We start from the raw sequence: 25,631 nt of genomic DNA on the forward strand, positions 1-25,631 counted from the left end.
TTGTTTGCACATGAAGTGCTGAGTGTGCATTTAAGTTCATTAGGATATGTAGTCCAATACAAGAGGGACTTTTTTATTCACACTTAAATCAGCCACAAGCAGGTGACATGTACCATACAATAAAATTCCAGTGTCACTACAAATGCTCACTGTAGTGAAACTAAACTGATTTAATTCATCTGGGGCAAATTTTTACATAGCTAAGCACTGGCTTCCTGGAACCCAGAAAGAATGAAAGCCCATTCCTAGCAAAATCAGCAGTAAACCCTTTCTACATACACCAGCATGGTCAGATGTCTCTTCTCCAGCCTGTACTGCTCATTCAGGGCAAGACTGTGCAGATGGTAAAGCTGCATTCTGTGCTGAGATCCTCCAAGCAGTCAAGGTGAGCCCTCAGCACCACCACACTCCTTTTCTCCACACTTCCCACCCTAGTAATGGCAAACCCCAGCACAGATAATGGAGTTTCCAGACTATAGATGCAAGTCATAAATAGGTGACATAACACAGCCCACTGTGGTTCTTGTGCACTCAATGAAAGACAGAAAGAATTCACATTCTACCAACAAGATAAATCAAGATCAAACAGGGACAAAGCTTTGGTAGAGACTAGAAGGTTAAAAATAGCTTTTGAATTTAATCTAGAGGTGGTATCTTAGTAGGAAAAATACAATAGTACAAACTGCACTGTTTCTTCTAACAAAGTGATACTTCTCAGTTTCTGTAAAAAAATAGTATATCAGTGTGGTATGAAGAAGTTCCATTAATGGATTTTAGCTCAGAGATGCAAGAGTTCAAACCCCTCACTAGTGCAAAGAGCCTCTCAACAACTGCCTATGAAATGAAATGCCAAGCAGCTTCACAACACGAGCTTTGAGAAAGGACTTTTGACTTACTCTTGCACTATTTGTATAAGCTGCAAGGCAATAAAACTTGGTGACCTTTTCAGGCTTTCTTTCTGGACCTCTACAGACAGGGATGTCTTTCCTTTGGCAGCTAACACTATCAAAGAGGGCAATATTTGACTTCAGCTGAGTTTTTGAAGGTTTTTTTTCCTCCCAAAACAGGGACCTCATCAGTCCTTCCTGAGGCAATCTCTTAATAGAAGCAAGGAGCTCTGTACATGAGTCTGAAAGAGTTAACAGAGCTGTTTATGCAGACAGATGTGAAAGAACATAAAGCCCCCTTTGTGTGTTACAGGAGCTTAACATCTGCTTTGCACAGCATAATCCTACTAAGACCAATGCAATATTCTACTCCCCCTTTTATATAAACAAAAATGAAAATAGACTCAAGAGTTTCAAAGTTAAAAATAAGTTGCTTAGATGAAGAAACATCGTAGTTTTATTTTATGATATTACATACAAACTAAACTCCCTAGAGATTTTAGTGCACTCCAGAAAACACAGAAATGCCACTGCAGTGTCATTTGCAACCTTCTGCTGACTGTTACCAAATTAAAATACTTAAAGGCCAATTGAGATGTATCAGCTGTTCAAAAAGTGTCTCCTGTTTCCCCCAGGAGAAACCCTACTGAGAATTAAATGTGTAACAGGAAGTTTACAGTACTAGATACACTTTTGAAACTATTATGCTTAGGGGAGAGGTTCCATTTGCTTCCCAAAGTATCAGTAGAAGTTTAGTATTGAGACTATCATTAGAAATAGCCATCTGTAACAGCTAAAATTTTCAGTGCAAAATATCTAGACAAAAGCTTATTCAAGCACAAAGGGAACCTTGCAACTGCAGCACCAACTTTGAGACTCATCAGACAAAGGTGCTGTTCATGGCCGTGGGGTTTATTTTGTTTTAAAGAAGCAAACAGCACACAGGGCAGGAAGGCAGGGCATGTCACTTTCAAGCCCAAAGGCAGTAAATTTATGTTACATCAGATAATCCACAGTAATTGCTTACACACATGACTCTGTCCCACAGTAACTGAGACTGCTCCTCTCTCAGTGAGAGAAGGCTGAGCCATTACACACTGTGAAGTGAAAGCAGATGTTGGCAGGAATGCACACACATACACATGTGTTTATATATATATATATATATATGTGTGTGTGTGTGTGCCTGGAGATTACAATTTCTCCATAGATTTTATCATCAATGGAACTCACAATGTTCCCCAAAACTGCTCACAACCTACTATTGATTATAAAACCTGGTTTTCAATTATATATAATTCTGCAAAACTAAAAGGCATTTGTTTGGAGGTTTGCCCGTTTGTTTTTAATCAAGAGTTTTGGTAGTGGATTTTTAGGGAGGGGATGTAAACTGTCAAAATATCAGTCTATGGTATCATACCATGTGTTCTCAACATGAAATGTGATGGGATCGCTGTATAAGATGGTTCTGTTGCCACCTCTGCAAAGAGCAGACTGGAACAGAGTAGAACAGTATATGCTGTGTGAGGAATTTGAGAGCACCACTAAGGTGACAAGACAGAGCACAAGCCCAAGCCAGGGACTGGCAGGGACCAAGAGCAGGGAATAAGCCAACAAGGCTGGCTGTCAGAACCCATCTGTAGCTTCATTTCCATGTAAATCTTTTCATGACAAGTCAAAAGTGTGGACACCACATTTCCTGCCCTATAAAAAGTCCAAGTCACTCTGCCCACACCCCTGCTCTGTGCAGGCTGCAAATGGCCAGTGTGACCACTTGTACCTGACAGATCCAAGCCAGGCTGTGCTATCAGCCAGGGCAGCTCAGCCTGACCAGCTGCAGCAGCCCAAGCCCAGAGCCCAGGCACTGAGCTGCTCACGACGTGGGGAAGCAGCGGCTGTCGGGGCAGCACAGCCCTTCTGAGCAGAGCTGCCTCTCTTTCTGACACAAGGCCATGGGGAAGGGCACCAGTGGGAGATGAGGGCTGACATGCCCCTGGGCTGTCACATCGACTATAATGACCTACATCTACTCTTCTCTACCGTTCTTCCCTCTGGCCTCCTGCAGTATCAATGCTGTGCTGTTCCTCTCCACATGGTGCAATTAGGAAGGGAGATCACTCTGCTATATACTAATGGCCCAACCCACTTATTTTCCAATCTCACATTGGCAAGGGACAGGAACTTTTCTTTCTTAAAATTGTTAGGCATCAAATACATTGACACATACAATGCTAAGAGCAAGACAGCTCTGCTGCCATAACTGACACAGTAAAATTTATGTATGATACCATCCACTCCAGGAAGCTGCAGGAACTGGAAGTTTACCAGAAACAGAAAGGCAGAAGTATGGGTCTAAATTAATTGAAACTAGTAAAATTCATATTGAGGGACAGTTCGCAGTGGGCTGTTGTCCCAAGTGTAACATGTAAAGCATGGAGACATTCCTGCACAGAAAATCTCAGTTTCAATCTGTTCACACTTCAGTCAAGGCCAGCAAGTTTCATAGAAAAATACTCCATTCTCCCACCTTGCCAACTCAGCCTGTTCTGACTTTTGCAGATGTCTAAAGCCTTGTCTTTGGCTTCATTTGAATAATAAAGCCATCCCATCAATTAGTGAAGTTTACGTAAGAAAGAAGGACAATACAGAATAGTATTGAATTTGCCCTTGTTCAATCCAAGCTCTCTCCCAAGGCAAGAGTCCATCACATCTTCCTTCAGCTTGCTCACACACTGACTATTTACTAGTACGAATGAAGAGAACTCATCCATCAGCAGTACAAACCTGGTAAAAGCCAAGGCATATTCTCATGCAGTAGCCAAAAGCTGTAGTCTAAGAACAGAACATTTTGGTGACAGGTTTCCCCTATGGTTATTTTCATTGTTTTTCTTTGGAACAAAGTTACTTTTTAAAAACTTACCAGCCAGCAGTGCAAACATTTGCCCAAAAGCAGAGTAGTTTGCCCAACAGATTTACAGTTTATCTCAATACCTTAATAAGCTAATAAAATTCATGAGCTGTTTAAGGCCAGGTGCTTCATCTACTTCCTTTCCAAACAGAACAAGGAAAGTGCATACATGACATAAAAAAATTAATTCAACTTAAAAAAACCAAAACAACACAAAACCAACCCAAAAATCCCCAAGAAATTTAAAAAACACAGACGATAGCGGTCATTAAATTCTGTATTATTCTTAAAGCTAACAGCTTCTGATGTGACCCACACAGACACTATAACTTTAGTGCTAAGAACCACCCAAATATAGCATAACTGCTGGTGAATTCTTTGGGTTTGATTTGTTGTGAATTTGTTTTTGAATAACCTTAACTACTTCCCATGGCCTCTGATGAGTTTGCTCTTCCCGGGCCATCCCGCACCCCTCCCAGCGGGTGCAGCTTTCCAAACAATTGGCATTCAACAATAGATAACATTGAAGCACTGGCAGGGCAGCACCAGAGAATGACATACAGTTATGTAAAGCTGGGAACAAAGGCATTCACAGGGAGCCCAGGAACTGGATTTTCATATGACTGACCATCACAGAGTGTGTTACAATAAATGCTGCAGGCACTCAGTTCTCCTGAGTTACTTCGGTTCCTTGCAGTAACTCTACTCTTAAATGCACTAAAATACATCCTGAACTGAAAGAGAAAGGGGAATACCAAGCTGTCTTTTCAGATATTTTTATGGATCTCTTACCTGCACACACCAAGGTGACTGAAATGGAGCTTTCTGAGTGTATCATATCAAAGTGACATGACCAAGTCTGGGCAATTTTCATAAATTTGATATTCTTCTTACAGAATTCAGTGCCTTTCACTTGAAAGAACAGCCAAGAAAGTATTTTATGACTTCACTGAAATACTACTTTCATCTACCAGCTGAACTGTTTCTTTTCACCTTGACTAAATGCAGACTCTACATCTGTTTGACACTGCACTAAGGAAGCTTTAAAAAACCCCTAAAGCTGTAGTAGCCTCATTGGTAAACACACTCTGTTGTGGTTTTATTTCTAAAAACTGTTTCTAATCCTAAAAAATAATTCATTTTCGACTAAATTAACATTCTTCTGGATGCTTCTGATTGAAGTGACATGATGAAGCCTTCTCAAGAAGAGTTTTGAAAGACTTTCATGTTGCAGGCCCCCAGTGAGTTTAAACCAGCTCATTAGCACCAGACAACAGGACAGGCAGGACAGCAAAGCCCTCAGCACAGGCTGAAATGGGTGGTAAGAGCCAGTGTGAATACTGGGACAATCTGCTCACACAGCTCAGTGCTCCTATGGCAATATTTCTTGAATTATCCAGCCACTTCAGCCAACTAAATTCATGCAACATGTCACCAGAGCAACTAGGAAAAAAAAATCTATGACCACTGAAAACTCCACCACTGATTATTATTCTGGAAAAAAAAATCAGAACTTGAAAATTTTAGGCAAACTATATTGATCTTACTGACTTTAAAAATGAAAGAAACATGAACCAGGATTGTACACAGCACTTAAGGCAGAATTAGTAATGAAAGGTCACTCTTCCTACGGAAGATTTGTGAAATACACAGGGAAACAAAAACAACAAAGAGATTTTGAAGTGCATTTGTAATAATCCCCTCAATTTGGGTTCTTTATATGATTAACCTGTTCCAAATGTTAGATTGTTGAGCTTAATTATCCAGGGATTTAAATACTTTACTGAACCAGAATTCAGAACTAGAAAAACTCTGCAGCAGCTTTATGAGAAATCTTAATCTGAACTCATTTAAGGGATGATCTCCCTTCATGATAACAATTTCTCTAGTTTCCATACAAACTATGAACACGTTTTGTGGAGTTTTCATTCTACAGACAGCATTTCAATTTCTTTCTCAAAATGTCTTAGATCACACCTTGGGTAATAGCAATTCTCTGCAAGGAATGGAGGAAGGGAGAAAACCCAACAATCAGTAACAGTACTTTCATTAGGAAGTTCCCTTCATTTTGTAAACAGTACCTTGGATGTAAGGTCTCGGTGGAAAATGCCTTTGTAGTGAAGATAACTGATTCCCATAGCAATGTCATAGGCCAGTTTCACCCTCACTGTCCAGGGCAGATGCTGGTTGCCATCTAGTAGCTGTTCCAGGTTACCACAATTGATGTACTGAAAAGACAAAGTGACATTTGTAATTAATTATTTAACTTAATATTTTGTCAGGAATGTAAAATTCATCACTACAACATGTAACTTCAGCTCAGTTACACATTAAAAACTTTTTTTCACATGGGCTTGGCAGGCACCAAGTTTGCAGATCAAGAGAAGCTGAAAATGTCTCCCTTCATCACCTGTACCAACACCCTTATGTTAGAGGCAACAGCCACCACTGTATTAACTCTGTGGTATTTAAACAGACCCTTCAGAAACCCCTGCAATATCCTATCACTCTCTCATTTCAGCTTGAGGAAAATTAGGGCAAAAAACAATGCAGAGCTGACTTTCATATAGAATTAATCAACAAAGGCAGAGGTAAGCATCCAAGTGTAGGTCATGGAGCCTGATCAAGTTCCCTTAAACTGAGACAGCATCAAAGAAAATATTATAATGTGCTGCTCTAAGTTCTATTTTTTCACTGCTGTATCTACAAGTTCTAATTAGCAATATGATTCCCAGTGTGTTCAGTACTACATCAACTCCATCAAATGGTGGCCCTCTCAAAAAGGAAAGCACAATAAGGGAAAGAGAAATGCTACAAGAGACAGTGAAACAAAGCAGCACTTAAATGATACAAAGTAATGTAGCCCAGGTTAAGATGAGGCAACTCCAGTGCTGGAATAATCACTACAGCAGCACAGCTTATGCTTCATGTATAGACCCTTTATAGCACATCAGCAGCTACACAGTGTTTAAACTGCTTTTTGTTACACTCCCAGCCCCAGGCCCCCACCAGGGACCAAGCAAAGAGAATAGCTCACTCCAGAAGGAAAACCTGGCAGCAACGCAGTGACTTCTGTCAAGGCAATCCAAGTGAAGCAGACAGGACAATTTGCTCCCAAGCCTGGCCCACGCCTGTGTCCCTGTGCCAGACTGCACCAACTTCACTTCTTTGTGCCACACAGGTCTCCAGCTCTCTCTCAAACGACTTTCCTGTGTCATTCGCGTGGACAAAACATGTAGCATCATTCTCATGTTTTTTTTAAACAAACCAAAACCCCCTAAATTGCAGCTCTTGTTGTTTCAGAAACTCGGAACCTGCTTGTATTTTATTGCTCTTTCTTGTGTCTTGGAGCCTGGGACACCAGGCAAACATGAGCTATACACCCTGCATGGATGGATGTAGCTGATCTCCCAAGGCTGTGCTACAGCAAGGAAAGAATACACACAAGTTGGACTCTCCTGGTAACTCTGGTGGTCACAGGTCACCTCCTGCACAGCCTGCAGAAGCTTCCTCCTTACAGCTCAGGTTCAGCCACTGCTGATCTCACCAGCGGATTTTAAAAACCCTTTCGGCAGATAGACAGGTAACTACATGAGGAGGCAGAATTGTCGGGGCAGAGGAGGCACCGAGCGATTTCACCTGGCACGGAGCCCATCGGGAGGGGGCGCCACGAAGCAGCCGGGGGCTCCTGTGCGATCCCTCGGGAACGGGGCTCATCCAGCCCGGGCACAGCCCCGCATTGCACCGGAGCCCAGGGCATGACCCCCTCTCTCCAGAACAACCTGCTCCTTGTGCTGGAGCTCCTGTGCCAGGAGAGCAGAGCAGCTCTGCAGCAGGTCACTCTGAGGCCATGCAATCTCCATCCTTGGAGATTTTCAAGACCAACTAGAGCTGTAGCCAACCTGGTTCAATGTTGGAAACAATGCTGCTTTGAGCTTTTCCAGCTTTGATCTTTCTCATTTCTTTTATCTGAACCCCTAAGGGAACTGGATGACCTTATAGAGCACACAAGAAAAAAACCCAAAAATAAAAACCATGCTCAATAAAATTAGATTTTTTTTAAACATAAGTTGCTATCATGCTTAAGTTAAAAACAGCAACTAAGATTTCTACAAGTTATATATTCCCAATCTCCTTGAAACAGTGCAAACAGCACTTCTCATCTAGTCATGCTCAAATCAGAACAATACTGACCAACCTGAAACAGAAAGCACCAAAGCACCTGGCTGAATAATTCAATTATAAAATGACACTTAGCAAGTATCTCAAACCATTTACCTTTCTGACAGGCCAGTAACAGAGCATCCATAAAGCACCACCATACTTGAATTCATTGGAAAGACAATGCAAGGGGGGAGGGAATCACTGACCTAGCTTTCATTTTCTGTTCTCTGAACTGTGCCATTCCATGACACAAATTGCTCCAGAAATGCTAATAAACAAGCAGCCCCTAGGAGTATTGACACACACAATGAAATGGGACAATAGCTGGCTACAATATCGAGCATGCTCTTGCTTTGCTTTTCAACACAGCAGCCTACTGATTTGATCCATTGTTGCCATATTAGTTAAATGCATCAAATAGATACATTCCTGCAGCACTCTTCCAGTCAAACAGGGTCACTCACCCATCTTAACTGCAAGGACTAGATTCTAGCATGGGCTGGGGGACAGCTGACACACACATTGCACACAGCATCCATGAGCTACAAAAGTGACAGTCAAACCTGTTTCCAGCAGATCTACAAAAACCCACCAGGCCTCCCTGCCACCCAGCAAGTGCACAGCCCTCATTTATCAGAGTTGCCAGTTCTGCCTTTGGCTCCAGTTTCTACACACATGAAGCACATGAGGCTAACCATCAAGTGAACAACCAAACTAAGATTTTCCTAGACATCTTTAGTTGATCTCAGGTTTTAGCTGGCCAGCAGGTAATATTTGCATGCAGAGATCTGAACTGTTCCTGAGGCAAGCACTGCACAGTGCTCCCTCAGTGTCATGTAAGTAATCCAATTCTTCCAGTCACTCAGGCTGATAATGCAAACAGCCAGACTGATGGCCTATTTTTTTCAGAGGACTTCAACAATGCCTTTTCAGGACAGACACAAAACTATGTACATTACTTCCTAATTGCCAGTGCAACTGAAAGAGAAAAATACTTGTTCTCAATCTCTTACTGGCACAAATCAGCTCTGTGTGGTAAGAATATCCTGAAGGATAGAAAACGCACCTCTCCCAAAGAGAACACTGGATTTTATTCTGTCCCTGACACAGTACTGGTACAGTAAGGCTACAGCACACACATTATCTCAAAACATTATTCTACTACAACAACAACAGCAGCCATCACATAAGTGTACAAGCAATTGGAACAGAGATCTGACTGGGCCATGACAATGAAAGCAAAGGGCACTACATTTCTTAGAGACATCACAGCTAAATGGAGCAGTGTTCAGACCTTTTCAAACCCTGTATCATCAGGTTGCAGTGAAACAGCTACCCATTATTCCTCATGCTACTTTTCTGTCACGTAACTGGACACCAACAGCCAGCTTATCTGGTTGCCAGTCTGAAAGCAACAGCTATAGGTTGTTTATTTTTGCATTTACTACAACTTTACACAGAAAGTTGAACACTGGCTTAAAAGACCTTGGACTTTTAGTCCACAAAAATATTCTTTCTTTAGAAAAACCGAGGTAAGAGTTCATACCTTTGTTGTGAAAACAGAACTTCAGCTAAACTGCATTTCTGGTACCTCTCCCAAATGTTATGAAGAAAGAGGGCAGTAGCTCCTTTGAAGGACAAGTTACTCAGAAGCTCAGCCAAGCACAGATGATTTCTGGATCAAAGAACCTTGAAGAGGTTTCTGATGTTATTGTTTACTGCTATGAAATGCAGAAGCAGCAGTGTATCCCCATGCTACAGTCATGCTACTTTAACCTAAAATCAGCATAATAGGACTGCTGCCTTGTAACACAATTGCAGTCACATTATCAGACTCCAGCATATGAAATGAAGAAATTCAGCATATAAGAGTACTTATGCACAGCATTACACGCTTCATTTCAAGAGACTAATTACAAAGTTCAGCTGTCAGATAATACCCAACTTCAGCTGTCAGATTTTAGCTTCAAAAATCAAAATAGCTGTTTAAACACTAATATGAGAACTAATAGCTCTTAAAGAAAAGGCACCAGATTCACACAATTCTAACAGTTATTTGTCAAAAACAAAGACTCCAAATATTGCCAAGTCTGAGCAAGAAGGCTGATGGGAATTGCAAAGAGTTTCCAATGCTACTTTGCAAACCAATGCTGTTTCAGTGTGTAGGTCTGATATAAATAAGCCAACAGATACGACACAGGAAAGCCAAAAGAAAAAATGTGGCCTGCTATTTAGATGACTTTAAATGTCACTGCCTGTCATTTGAAAAGCAACAAATAACCACAAGACAGCCCTGTACTGTTGGCCAAATGTTGCAAATGACAAGGCTTTAAGTGGTTAAGAAAATGAGGTGTGGAGAGTGCATTTCAGGTGACAAACCAAATGAGGCAAATAAAGAGGAAGAGATCCAGGGACCCAGAACACAACAAGACAAACACTGAGATAGCAACAAATGAATATACTGCAAAAACACATTGAAGAAACAGGTAGAGATGCAGGAGAAAAGAGAAATTAGAATTGTGGCAGTAGCACCTTCTGCATGGAGAAGGAAGAGAGACATCAGAGCGAAACCCAGAATAAGTAGTTATACTCTGAAGGGAGACCTGTAAAGCAAAATAAATATTGCAGACATTATTGACAAAAGCATGAAAGACTGTCAAAATAGACAGAGCTTGCACATTTGTATCATTTCTAATGCTGGAAGTAAGAAGGTAACTCTCATGCCTAATAAAAGGAAGCTGAGAGCTTTTCACTAAGCTTTCTGCAGAACTTTAAAACCAGTTTTAGACCACCTGTCTCACTGAAGACACAACCACATCTTCAGTTCTCTTATGTTTAACAGTCACCTGTCACACTGTGCAGTCTCTAAGTGACTGCTCTGAAGGTTTCTGGCTTCTGCACAGGCCAATGTACCCTTGTTCTGTCACAACTGGCATAACTAGCTACAGTGGAAGGACTGGAAGTTTCATCCTTTCCCCAAACTGTTTTCATTACCTTCAGCTGTGCAGAACTGAAAAAAAAAAGATAAGACCATACTACAAGTTGATACAGTGAGATTGACAATGAGATTAAATTGACATTTTTTAAATTTGAAATTGGTTCCTAAACCTCCATTTGTTAAAAATGCCACAATTTAAAAATCTACAAAACCACCTGACTCAAGTACCTCTGACCCAAGTAACCTTCCATTTCCATTGATTGTTTTAAACAAAATAATTAATCATTGAAACAGAACAAGTTGGATATTGAATTTGGGCTGTGTGAGTATACTTTTGCTCAGCAGGTCAACTAATGTTGCCATGGAGAAACACACAAATACTGAAAGAGAACACAGGTGAAGCAAACACATTTCAGAACAAAGATCAAATTTTTTAATGAGGGATCACAAGGGCACAAGTGGCTTGGAAAACCAGCTTGATTGAAAGAACAGAAGCAAAACCAAGTCTGAATCTGAAGGCTCCTTTACTTTCCTGCTCCTCAGTTCCTGAAAACCGAAGGAAAAGAATCTATAACCTCAAATCAATTTCTCGTCTGCTTTTCTACCAATACAAACAATCATGTTCTTTAATAAAAAATTGTGTATTTTCTTTAAAGGTGGTAACGATGACAGGATTAAAATAAATTTAAGTGCTAGCTATTGACAGAGGAAAGGGTCAGCTTTGCCATAGCCTGGTCACTCTTCAGAACTCAGAACCAAAAGCCAAAAAATGCAACAGATCTACCTCTGTTTCTTCTTCTCTCTCAGTTGTGGCATTGATTAATTCATTGGCTCCTCCTTCTGAAAAGGCATGTACAGGCATGGCTTCTTTTATAAGGGCAAACAAGAATTAACATGCACTAACTCAGGAAGGAGCTGTAATGAAAACCATTTGTTGCATTCCAAACATTCAAGCGTTGGCATGGAAAAGAATTCAGCAAGATTTGTCTTCCTTTAATTCTCTAATTCCAACAGCTCTTACGGTCAGTATGCTGAACTGAGCCCTTTTCTGTCATTCCATTCAATCCAAATGTAATGTTCACTTGGCTACTTGCTGCTACAAACAGATTCTTGTTGGTAAGTCTTCAGCTGAGGCACATGGCAACAATGCACTGCTGCAACCCACATGGATGAGGGCAGATTTCTGGATGCTCACTCACACTCAGGTCTGAAATACTGCAGGAAATAAGCTTATTTTGGTGGAACCGGAAAACACTCCCAGTATATCTATACAAACTGACCTTGATAACCATTTTTCCTGTAATTATATTAGTAGAAAAAAAACTGAAAGCAAAGAAGGCCTAACAAAAAACCCTGCATTTATAATCTGAAGTCACAGCCATTTGGATTCTAAGTGGAGCCCAGTCTCAGTGCAGATAAGAATCTGTAATATGGCATAAATTAGCACACAGGCATAGAAGAGAGAGTACCTTGTTGCTGACACAGGCAAGAGAAACAGCATCTCTACAATAACACTTCTGTTAAGAGCAGAAGGCTCTATCCACACTGACAGCATTTCAAACATACTGGACTCAGTTCTGCTGAGAAGCTGCAATTCCTAGAAATGAGCTTCTCATTTAAATAAGGTCTTTCTCACCTTCCCCACATAAATAACAGCAGCAGCAGCCCACAGATTATATGGCTGCAAGATGGCAGAAAAATAACCTCTTTGCTTCACTTTTTGGAGTCTGTGAAACAGCTACAAGGATCTACTGAGAGCAAAACTTACAGTACATGAACACCTCTCATAGTACAAACTTTAAATTCTGCACAAAGAATACTCTATTTGAGTTGTTTCAGAGTACTCTTCCAAACCTCAACACTCCCACGTCCACTCAACACATCCACTTACATTTGAGGCTGCTCAAACCCTTTATTGGCAATTATAGAAGGCACCAAGATCCTCTATTAATATTGATGTGCAAAAGCAAACATTAAAGGAGTTTCTGAATGTTTTGGATGGCTGATAAGTAAAGCAAAATGAGGAAGTGAAACTACAGAACACTTGCCAATTCAAGAGTATGTTTCCTGGGATCCAGACTGAAAAGGGGGGAAATAAAAGAAAGCACTACATTCAAACTAAATTTACTGAAAATATGTGAGAAAAAAAACTACAAGGCAAAAAGTTAAGTGGCCAGCATCACAGTACCTAACTGGACTGCCTCTCCTCATATAGAGAAGCAACAAGAAAATCTAGTGCTCAAGACAGTGTTCAGTTCTTCTCCTCTCTCTCCCCCCCATACCATGACAGCAGAGAAGTTTACATCTCCTCATTTTTTTCTACCTAGCCACCAATAAAATAATGTAGACGCTGAAATACAAAAATGTTTTTCTTTCTTGCTTGAGGCAATGGCAAGTGGTCCAGTCAGCTTACAGCAAGTGTGAAAACAGAGATATAAAAAACCCCTCCCCAAAAACACCCACACAACCCACACACAGAGCACCCACCCACAAGTGTGTGCCTCACACACGGGCAGAAGGGAGACAAGGAATGACACAATGGAACATTTATCTGCCTCTTATCTTTCTTCTATCCTTGAGACATTCTAGAAAGGAGGAAGAGGTTAGCACCAGCAAGATATTTAGCAAGTCTTCCTCATAACACAACATATTTAGATGCTCCTATCTCAAATAATATAATGAATAAAAGGCCTGTGCACTATTACAGGCTCTGAAGTGATAAAACAAGTCAGTCATCCTCCTGTGAGAGAGGAGGGGGAAATAATTAAAGCCAAGGTATAGCCTGCAGAGCCAAGATTTAATTTTTAAAAATAGAGGAGAGGAAGGGAGAAAAGCTCAGAAGTTCTCACTGAAATAACTGGTTGCTCATCACTACTCATCTAGCACCTGCATGCATAATATAGACTATGCACCTCAAGTTAGACTTTTAGTTTTAAAGTCTTGGCTTCCTTTACATGAGGACTTCTTTAGTGTCTCTGATTATAGCTCTTCTTACATGTGAACTTTCTTTTTGTGAGAACCCACCCTTCTTGCCTAACCACACAGTGCAGATGCATCTAAGCAGCTTCCCACTGCCTGCAGCACAATGCAGGGCTCACACAGCTTTCACTGCTTCTCTGCTTTTGATAAAAGCACAGACTTGGTCTGGAGAGCTGTCCCCGTGTGTTGAACCTACCTGCTCACCATCAGCCCACAGCAGGATTTTCCTTTACCTGGCCTGCCAGCTTCCCTCCTCAGAGAGGGCCTGGAAATGCCAGCTTGTGTCCTCCAGAACACAACGTTTTTGTCAGCTTTTTGCTTCCTGTAACTGAGCTTTTTACTGCCATTTTTGAGAATCAATTCCACCTTTCTGTCTTCAGAATAAAGTGTCATGACCAGGTAGAGCAACAAGAATTTCCTTCCAAAATGCATTCTGCGTGGCCAGGTACAACCCACCCAAACAGATTTTTAAAAAATTCTTTGTTAAGTATTTTTCTGGAAACCCATATCTTTGATCACTTCAATCAGACAAGATGGTTAGCTTTCATTCATTATTAAAAAAAAAAAAAGTAAGCAAGCATCAGATGTTGGGGGAAAAAAACTGAAATATCACCTAACTTAAATAAGGTCCTTTGCATATTTTCCAAAACCCTTACTTTTGATCTTTAAGCACTCAAAACTGCACAGCTACAAATCAGAGAGACTTGGCTGAAACTCCTGTGGAGACCTGCATCATTTTTGCTGGAGAAAGAACCAAAGGGTCAAGCTCACCACATATGCCACAACATGAAGCTGCAAGAGTATAAACTGGAGGTGGAATTTCAGTCAGAACACTAAATTTCCTGCCTCCTGTCATTGAAAACCAGGCCCCCTTGTGTGATTTTAAATGGATTTTTTTGGTATGTGCAGCACATCAAGCTGTGTTTGGGACTGAAGTCTTTTTTCTTTTTAAAAAATGCACAAAAATATCAGGTTTCTAAGGAAGTCATATAAAAGTAAAGACTATGTACTTTGTCTAAACTTTTGTGAAGTAGCTATGTGTCTAACACAATGAAGGTTTTTTTTTTGTTACAAAATAATACATGAAGCCTTAAAATTACAACATAAGGCCTAAACAGTGTGACACTTCCTAAAAACCATGACCATCCCCCTCCCTTTTCTGCAAGTATTTTTTTTTAACTCTACTTACTTTGAACAGTCTAATTTACTTATTACATGTACCATGTTTAGATTTGATCTTGCATCATCAGCCTGACTCAGCTGTCACACACAAGGTACACACAGGTACCAGTCTGCAACTCCTCAGCTGGTTGAACAAGCTCAGTGCAAGTGCCTACAGAATCATTTCAGCAAAAAAGAGACTTCTTGATGAGGGTGCTCATATTCTTTTGACCTTCACTCAGCTTTCTCAGAGTTGTTAACCTATACCAAACTGTCTCTGAAAACTGAATTTTAACTTTTATTGCTTTATCATATACTCTCTCAAAAAACAGTTAGGGCAGACATCTCTCCACTAAGCCAGTACAGCTGGTTTGTGTGGCACTCCCCAGTTAATCAGGGCATGGCTGCTTCCAGAGGCACCTGTGCTTCTTGACACCATCAAGGGACCAGGAATGGTCTCTGCAGTTCTGCAAACTGGGATGTGTCTTCCATAGGGGGATGCCTCAAGTTGAAGAGAGAGATGCTGTACTGCTCTGAAGAGAATAAAACCAGAGGAAAAGGACATTGCTTAGAAGATGAAACAGTACAATGCCTTGCATAGCACTGAGAAAGGATGAGGTAGAGCTGGCTGTCAAGGCACAAACTACATTTGCTGAGAGCACATTCAGCCACTTTTTATAAACTGAACTGAGAACCTAAGTGAACTGTTCCAGCAAAACTGAAACTGACAGTCCATATGCTGTGAAGGGTGCAAAAAGAAGACCAAATATGGCTCAAGTGTTGACAAGTATTTTTAAAATTCTATTATGAACAATCAAGAGATGAAGGGAAGTGTCGGCACCAAACCAAGCTTGTAAAAAGAATTATAACTGCATTTCAAAATGATCAAAGATGTAGTAGAAATCATTTTGCAAGTGACACAGAAACAAGTAAGCCCAAGGTCTATATATAGTACCAAAGAAATAACTTGTCAGATACATACACACATCCATGTACTTAAAACTCACATTTGTAGATCTCTTTTTTCTATAGATATCTCTTTAAATTTTTATACAATAATTTAAGCAAAAGCTAAAAATTGTACTTTGAAAAAAGAAATCCAAAGCACATCCCAAAGCTTTTCACTTGAAAGAATCAGGATTTTAAGAATTTCAAAATGATATTGCTAGAGACTTTGCTATCATCTATTGCTAGATGTTTTTTCATCTTATAAACACATTCATATTGGAATATAAACAGAAACTTCCTAATTTTTCAGCTGTAAGAAAAGTCCCTATATTTCTTTCAGCAGGTAGCTGCTGCATGCAACAACAAAGGTGATAAAACTTTGAGTTTCCCTAACTGAGTCCTGGTGTTCATGTGCAATGAAGTAAAAAGCACAAGCAATAGGTTTGTCTTTCTGTACCAGTCTAGTTGGTTAGGTTTTTTAACCCCAGAATATTAAGTCAATATTCAGATGTGCCAGTAGGCAGGCACACAGTAACAGCTTTCTGCATCTTGTAGGTTTACCTTATCTCTATTCACCGTAGTTTTTATTATTTTAATAAAGGATGATAGAATTAACAAGATCTTTAAAAGCACCTACTAACTTGCAACAATTTTTCTGTGAGATAAGTGATTTTTCTCAAGAGCAGAAATATAAAGGGCCATCAAGATGGTCAGAAGGATGGAACACCTCCCCTGTGAAGAAAGGCTGAGAGAATTTGGATTGTTAAGGCTGGAGGAAAAAAGGCTTCAGTGTGACCTAATTGCAGCCTTCCAGTACCTGAAGGGAACCTACAGGAAAGATGGAGAGAGACCTTTTAAAAGGCCAAGCAGGAATGTTTTTAAACTCAGAGTAGATTTAGATTTAGATCTCAGGAAGAAATTCTTTGCCATGGGGGTGGTGAGACACTGGCACAGGCTGCTCAGGGCAGCTGTGGATACCCCATCCCTGGAAGTGTTTTAGACCAGGCTGGATGGGGCTTTGAGCAACCTGGTTTATTGGAAGCTGTCTGTGTCCATGGCAGGGGAATTTGAGCAAAATGATCTTTCAAGGTGCCTTTCAACACAAACCATTCTGTGATTCCATGACCAGGCCTTGGCAACCAGCCCCAGCCAGCCCTGCTTGAGCAGGGAGGATGGACCAGGTGACCTCCAGAGGTCCCTTCCAGCCTCAACCATTCTGTGAAAAAACCACTACACAGACAGCAAACAGCCCTAAGAGACATCTCATGATCTATTCATTCTAATTTAGTGCTGGAAAAAATAGTGCCAATGAAATGGAATGATTTCTCACCTTTTACAGTACAGACTAGCCTAGTCTTCCTAATACCTGAGCTATTTCCCCATTCTGCTTTAAACCCTATTTTTGCTGCCATGACCTTGCTCTTCTCAGGCCCTACAGTGATTGCTCACACAGTCATTAATGGGGAGTGCAACCACTGCTGTATCAGACAAGGTTACCATTACTCTTCTCTAGAGGTCAAATCCCTGGGCTCTGAGTAAAAGGTTTTCTGTTGACCCTGAGGCAAGTACATGCAAGGTCTAACTCTTAATGACTCCTGTAAGGGAAAAGCTAAACAACCCAAACAAGCAAATTAACAGAGGAAATAACATAGATATGTGTTGGCTGGACTTCCAGTCTTACAACAAAAGCAGCAAAAAAGGCAAATAAATAATAGCAACAGATACTTCTAGTTTTATACCACATAACCATTCTCATCATCACAGCATATATTCCTGGAACCAAATTTATCCAGGTCTTAAACTTGAGTTCATTACAGGAAAGATATAAAATAACCATAACTTAGCAGAGGACTCAATACCTCTGAAACACTTTCAATAGGGCTAAACTTACTCTTCTGGTGCTTGGGTTTTACACCTATGGAGGCCCAGAATGCCTGTGCAGTTACCTTCCAGCACTAGCACAGCACCATTGAAAGCATTCTTCATTCATAAAGTGAAGCTGTAGCTCCAATTAATGCTACAAAAAGTATCTGAACCACAGAAAAAGAGGATAGAGCCTGCAAGCAGAGGTTTATTACAGCATTAATCCACAGGTCATGTTATTCATTGGCTGAGAGATCACAAGGATAAATTTAATCTGCAGAATTTCATGCATACTTTGAGTTCTTATTAAGTTTAAACCACAGCCCTTCAGCTGCATCCTACAGCCAGGAAGCATTTAAAAATTCTGGCTGTCAGTTGTTGGAAGTCATCTGAAAGATCATTTGTCATCATTGCATGATAATCTGTTTTTTTAAAGTCACTCCAAAGTAAATGCCCTCTTTACACTCTTCTGTATCAAGATACTTAGAATTAACAGGTATATTCTGTATCTTCTGAGGTGTAAACAGAAACATCCAAGAGAAAGCTTGCACCATTGCTCATTTGTTTCTCCAGAAAGTCAAAGCAGTGACCAGTGCCACCAAACAATAAAACAATTTTACATACTGCCCAAGACCTTCACACATTCAAGGAAGATGCCTTATGTATGCAAATGAGACCAAACTGGAGCAGAATTAGGTCCCAAATCTGAGAAGAGATAAAGGACAAAATTATCTTTAGAGTTCTCCCACCTCTCTGCTTTTTTCCTCCTCCTTTTGAGTTTTCTTTTTCCAATACTTCAGTCAGAAGGACCATATAAAGTGTCTAGGAAATATTTCAATAAGCAAGGGGAGATAATGCACAAGCATTAGTAAGTACAAGATATCAAGGAATACAAACTGATCTGGGAGCCTCTACTCAGAATGGCTTCATTGAACACATTAGGTACAACATGAATTCAAGGACTTCCTTAATAAACCTCTGAATTGTTGGGGTTTTTTAGAAACTGGACAGCATAAGTAATATTTTCTAACAGGATGAAAATGAGAGTCCTTTAAACTCTTATTTTTCTACTTGGTGCTACCTTAAGCACAACTAATTTTCTCTTCAGTTGTCTCTAAGTTCAGGCTTACCAACTTCATACCACAGCTATTCTTTGTTTTGGGTGGGTTTTTTTGTTTGTTTGTTTCTTGGTTTTTGTTTTTTTTTAGAAATACCACCAGGAACTGAATGTCAGCTGGTAAACAGGTAATACCTAAAGCAGGAACAATTCCTTTGCTGCATTAAATATCTGCAGAACAACTGCTAATAGGAACTACAGTTCCAAAGACACCAAGTTCCCCAGAGTTGACAGCCTACTGCCAGCACCAAAGCTCAGTTAAATATTTGTAGTGCTACATGAGTAAAACTAAAGTTACTCAAACAGTATGAATCACACTGGTGGAACAAAAGTAGGGATTAGAGAGTCTTACAGGAGATGAGGAAAGGAGAGAGCAGGGAAGGAATGGTATTTCAGGCCTTTTTAAAACTATCACAAGTGTGCAATTTCCATCTGGAAGGCAATATATGACTATATACATTTACTACTAGAACATTAGCTGTAGCACAGAGCTTCAGAAGAAGAGACCTAAGTGATGGCAGTCTGGTTTTCTCCATTCTAGAGTCAAAGGCCCACCACAGGAAAATAACCAAGAACTCAGGGGAGGAAAAAAGAAAGAAGAATGAAATACTTTTAATTATTTACTCTGCTTGTGAAAGATGTATATCAGAAGAACCTTCCCACTTGAAGAACTTACCTTCTAGTCCTTGTAAAAGGGCAACTCAGCACCACTGAAACAATTCTGAGATTTTTAAGCTTTCAATATTTTTCTTTCTAATTAGTGCTATCTCCACAAGTAAAAAAGAAAAAATGCTGAAAAAGGAAGGTCTCCAAAAATCTGAAACTCCACTAATTGCATTTATTGTTTACTTACATTATTGCTCTTGAGAAGGAAAGCAAAGAAGGGAAGTTCTCAGTTATCACCAAAGAATTTATTTAAAACAACCCTCTCTCTTCAAAGGACATTGGCATTTTCATTACAGCTTTAGCCCTTTCCCCACTGCCATATGTAACAGCCCCTGAAATCCATGGCTGCCCAGCTACACTGAGTGCTTCTGATCCCAGCCCAGCCATCTGCTGTGGTGTTCCCTGAGTCTGACTCTGCCATTCACCAGCAAGGAGCAAGTGTGAAAGGCTTCAGGAGAGCATCTCAGGCAGCTCTCAGCTCCCACAGCTGCTGCTGAAATAACTCTGTCCTACCCCTCCATCACCTACCACACGCTCCTATCACACTGCAACAGCCCTGCTCTCTGCCTGAGGAAGTTCCACTGCATGTCAGATCCCACACTCAGCAATCAGACTGTGGCAGCAGTGCATTTGCACACATTTTTACTATCACCCAGTATGAATTAATAGTCATAAAACTTCTGTTGCAACAATTAACTATTGTCCCTGAAGCACTGCAATTTCAAGATATCCCAATCAACACACAATAACTTTCCATTCTTCATCTTCTATACACACAACTGCCAAGGCTTTCATTTCCTTCCAGAAGGAATTATCAAGCTGTATGATTCATTCTGTGCATATATAAATATACATCTAATTATAACCAGATTTTAGCCTGACCTGTCTCTTAGAAATTCAGATAAACCTGTTCAACTGAGTTCAACAAACAATTCAGGATCTGCAAGAAGGGATTAAGTGGCTTTTATATGCTAGACTTTATGCTGCTACCTTATCTGTTTCAGTATAATAGCACAGGCCTATAAAACATACAACACACAAATTTGTTTGTCTTCCATCTAAGATGGATGTTTGCCCATGCAGCCATTCCATGACAGATGTGTATGGGATAAAATCATACACAACTGCTATTGAGCCATGGCTGCTCCCCATGGCTCAGGCTCCATGTCCCCTGAGCACACACTGTCTGTCTGCTCACCTGGCAGCAGTGCTGAGCTGGCCTCTCAAAGCTCTGCAGCATCCCATGCTGACACCAGAGACTCTGCAAGTTTCTCCAGACTTATGATACTGCTGTGTGCCAGGAAATGGAAGTGAAGAGAGTTGTCAGATTAGGAAAGTGGCTGGAAAACACAGAGAGGCCTGAGGGAAAGGCTGAAATGAGTTTGGAGAGGCATGTGAGTACAGCAGGAAGCACTGCAGATCCCTGTAGCTAAAGAAACAAACCAGCAGCTTCAGATGAAAGCTGAATGCTGAGAAAGGAATAGCCAGTTTCTGGTTTTAGAGAAAACAAGCATGGCAAATCTGTGCTCATGAGCTCAACATTGGTGAGGCAGTCTAATGCCTGCCAGCTCATTTGGGTGATACACCCATTAAAGCATTTACTCTGCTTTCCTTAAATGTTTCTTAACTCAGTGCTTGCAGGGATAGAGGTCCTTGGCAGCCTAAGCTGTTCTGTCAATCTAAGGATATTGAATTACTGCAGAAGAGGCACATACCATAGCTTCTGGCTTGAGAACTTCAAAAAAAAATATTGGATTATCAAAACTGATAAGACTGTGGATTCAGAACAAGGCCAAAGTCCTAGTGCAGTCTATAATTAAACATTTCCATTCTTATTTTGAAAAAAAAAAAACAAAACAAACAGAAACTGCCTCTTGCTCAAGAGTTTTAAAAACAAAAGCCACTTGAGACAGGAAAATTAAATCAACACAAAATGCTGCCAAAAGGGAAAATCCCAAGGCATACACAGGATCAACACCTTCCTCAGGCAAAAACCTGCTCTGCATGATCTACCCCTGTGTTTAAGCCTCCTGTATCTGTAAACATGCAAGAAAAGAAATCTGTAATGCTTCAAACTCTGCCTTCCAATAACAAAGTGCTGCATATTCCTAATGTAGCCCCTTAACAGGCTTACAAAAATCCTCAGTGCTCTTCTAACACCATTTGAGGTTGCCTTGCCTGTTAATAGCACAAGTTGTCTAAATCCAGTCACCAAACACTTGGCACAAATTCTCAACTTCTTCTGTTATGGAAACATGTACATATATAAAATAAACATGATTTCCCATCATGCTGCCCTCAGACATAAGCTCTCAGTGGTGCTGCATCCCTCATACATAGGCATATCATCAACTGCACTCTCAAAACACAAGAAGGGATAATTAAACTCATTACAGAACAGGTCCAGCACAGGCAATTGCCAGAGGACTCTCCCTGCAGTGACTCAGACACCTATTGACCAATGGGCCTCTGAATCAACAGTTTCATCTGCAAAGAACTGAAACCCTGGCAGAAGTTCTGAGCACTGGCAGTGCCAGGCTGGTGTCAATTATGCTGAGCACTGGGAGCAAGGAGACCACCTTTGTGGACCACAGGCTGAAAAAAGCCACGAGACAGTGGCCAATTTGTTTATCCTCCTGGGCTATATTTGAGCTGGTGATTCACCCTGCTTGTCTTACTAATAACTCCTTCAGCTTTTCATTTCAGCCCCCTTCTCCAACCTCCACAAGCCTTCATAATTCAGCTATTACTCTACACACACTTGAAGATGAAAAATGCTACTACTGTTGCCAGAAAAGACAATTCCACCACTTGGAGCATATACAGTTTTTTACTTTTAAAAGCTCTCTGAAATCAAAGAGTAGTTATGTTACTGGGCAAAATCGTGTGTGGATTTCCTATAACATTAATTTCTGTCATTTTCCTATTGAAGGCATTAAATGCTCACCTTTGTCCACAGAAGCAGTAATCACTAATTACACTTTCATAATGTCTCTAAAGCTATTCTGTTTTTCAAAATGTTGCAGTAAACTTCTTTTCCTTTTTGGTCTCAAGATGCTTCAGGAATCTCTTCTGTTATTCTGAATTATAACTATAAAAAGTTATTCTTTGAAGTCTTTCTTAGATTTATTTGCTTGCCAAGAACTCAAAAATAGCTGAACAAAGCAGCAGCTACAAAGTTAGCTCACTATGAGGAAGCATCTGTGCTGTTTTCATTTTCTTGGCTTTTTGGGTGGGGAGGGTTATTTAAATGGTAAGCAACTGCTGTGAAGGAAGGGAAAAAAACCAAACAAAAAAAAACCCACATTGAGTAAAATCTTCCAAGTTTTAGTACAATAAAGCACTATGAAGCTCCACCTCTTCTATGATAATGTTCAGTGAGTGGAATGGCTGTTTCAATTTACCAGATAACCAAAAGAAATCAGCAATAATGTTAGCAAAGCCAGCCTGAATAACTTGATCAACCATCTTAGGAATGTTTCCTCTACTGAGCACAGGGAGGAGAAAAAAAAAACAGAAAGACTAAATCAAATAAACTGTCCCTCTCATGGCAAAGTGCTCGCACTTCTGCTGTATCTTGAAATTTCTGAAAGTGTCTTTACCTTTGCTCCACTAGACATACAGACACTGAACCAGAGTGCATCTCTGCAACAGCAGCTAGAATGAGAACTGCAACATTGTCACCCCAGAAGGTGAAGAAATTCACTGCCCACATATGTGCATCTTTGCCTCAGAGTGGCATCTGTAAGTTCCAGCAAGTGATGGTGACACATGTCCTGCTAATTGGCATACAGCTCCTCAGCCTCCTCATTTTACAGCAGTTCTTGGCAAGCACACCATACCAGGAACCTGCTTAAATTGCTAATTAATAACAGACTTGTCTTTGAGAGGGTGGGAAAGGGTTAATCTTTTAATTGAGGAGTTCCTACAAAACAGAAGTAAATAAGAAACATTAACTTTACCAACCACGAGTTTCCTTTTAGTCTGTACTCAAACTAATTCAACAGGCAAAGCATTTTATTGATTTTGACTCTAAACAGGCAGCACTATTCCTAACAAGAGAATATTCTTGTTTATTCTGAGCAGTACAGGGGGATTTAACAAACAACCCAATAAAGCAGGGTGGGAACATATGAATGGAAACTTCAGCTTATTTGATACCTAGATCTTAGGCAATGAAATAATTCCTTTTTATGGGACCCAGATTAAGCTGTAATATGAAAGTGGGAGGGAGTGAATACAATAATGACCCAACTGAAACGTTATTGATTCACTTGTGAAATGTACAACTGGAGTATAAATGAGACTTAAATACAATGCAATTGTATTTAAGTCTCATTTTTAATGAGACTTTAATGAGACCCATATTTAATGCAATGTCACTGAAACAAATAATATTTAGGGGCAGCTCAATGGTAACGCACATCTCTCATTTAGAACGTTATCAGTGAAGTTTTATGTTCTTACTGTGATTTTTTTTTCACTTCAGTAAGTGCTTCTGAGGAGAAAAGACATACAAGGGCTGTGAGTGGAGCTCTGAGGGCTGATTCTGCAACCTTCCCTTAACATAGCAAATAGTGAGTGATAAACTCACCAGTCACCATAGAAAAACCCTCACTCAAGGTGAATGGCAATTGCAGGATCTGTCCTGAGAACTGGATATTTCATATTCAGTATGTATATTATGAAATAGTCTTACCTCAGTAAGAGCGTGCAGCTGTCCTTTATGCACACAGACACCCATAAACCTACAAGAAACAAGAAAAGAAAAGTGGTTTGGGCTTTTTTCCCCCCCTCTTTTTGTTCTTTAAAAAACTAATATAGGATACACCAAAAAAGGAGGAAAGAAAAAAAATTCAGCCTCACAGACACTGCATACCTCACTACTGATTATTTAAACATCTCAGTACAAAAAATCATGTATCTACACTACAATATAATTTGAATTAGCAGTTCCAAGACAGCACAGGAGACAGCTCAACCTCAAAATGGAAAGTTATTAATTTAACTATAAGCAAAGGCCAACATATAATGATTTATGCAGAAGGGAACAGTCTCAGAGTCCTATTTTAAGGAAGTTTAAGCCAAGTAATCCACTGTTGGTCTGCATAAACAGAAAATTACTTCCCTCTGCATTTTGCTGTTTAAGCATAAAGATGTTTCCTCCTATCCCATTCTTAGCCACTCAGGAATACGAGGGCACATATGCAATGCATACTTCCTCTCCCCAAACTCCTCTTTGCAACACTGGGACAGAAGCAGGTTTCAGTAGTATCCAGTACAGACACATTCCACAAGTGTTACCTACACTGCACAATTTTCAGACTCCTGCTGTTAATAGTAATGATTGCCACCCTTGGTTTCTCTGGAAAGCAACAGAATGTGCCATAAACAACTATAAGCTCATTTTCACCACCATACAAGCTGAACTTAATGTAAAATTAACACTACTAGCAAACATCTCCCATTAAAAAGTTCAGTAAAGCTGCAATTTTAAACACAGTTCAAGTGTTCATTCTTTATAGATTAACTAATTCTCAGTTTTAGCATTTAAATTTTGGTCTCAGCAAGCAAAACCAAGCCATCTGTCATTTCCATAACACTCAGAAATTTCCATTTTGCCAGTAAGAGGTAGACAGGTATGATCTCATTAAATGTGACAGGAATGCTGTGGACAACAACTCAAAGGAAAAGGACCTTTTATATCCTGAAACACTTCCGAATTTAAATACAAAATGATGCAAGACATGTAGTGCTAGTTCAGCTAAGCTGCTTTTGAAGAAATGAATGATCCTCACTGTTCTCTTGTCTAACAGCTGACTGGTAAATTACAAGCAGCCAAAGCAAAATAATATAGGTAAGGTCCTTTGCATAATCTGAGCTGTGGAAATCTGTTTTTATAACCCAAAAAGAAGCAAGGCTTGAATTAGAACTCCTGCTCTCACCTCAAACACTCAAACAACACTCCTTGAATACAGGACTTTTAACTTGAGAGACACT

At 40.2% G+C, this 25,631-nt stretch overlaps 1 protein-coding gene across 7 annotated transcripts in view; it reads right to left on the bottom strand.

Annotated features, from left to right (window-relative positions):
• Nucleotides 1-25,631, bottom strand: part of TESK2 (testis associated actin remodelling kinase 2) — a 73,376-nt gene that overhangs the window by 15,029 nt on the left and 32,716 nt on the right. For all 7 annotated transcript variants that reach the window (XM_064719353.1, XM_064719355.1, XM_064719356.1 and 4 more), the window contains 2 exons: nucleotides 24,331-24,379; nucleotides 5,877-6,023 (listed from right to left, as the gene is read on the bottom strand). In XM_064719353.1, coding sequence (XP_064575423.1) covers nucleotides 5,877-6,023; nucleotides 24,331-24,379 — 196 coding nt within the window. The remainder of the gene's footprint in view (nucleotides 1-5,876; nucleotides 6,024-24,330; nucleotides 24,380-25,631) is intronic.

Source organism: Zonotrichia leucophrys, chromosome 8 (genome assembly GCF_028769735.1).
Source record: "Zonotrichia leucophrys gambelii isolate GWCS_2022_RI chromosome 8, RI_Zleu_2.0, whole genome shotgun sequence".
NCBI lineage: Eukaryota > Metazoa > Chordata > Aves > Passeriformes > Passerellidae > Zonotrichia > Zonotrichia leucophrys.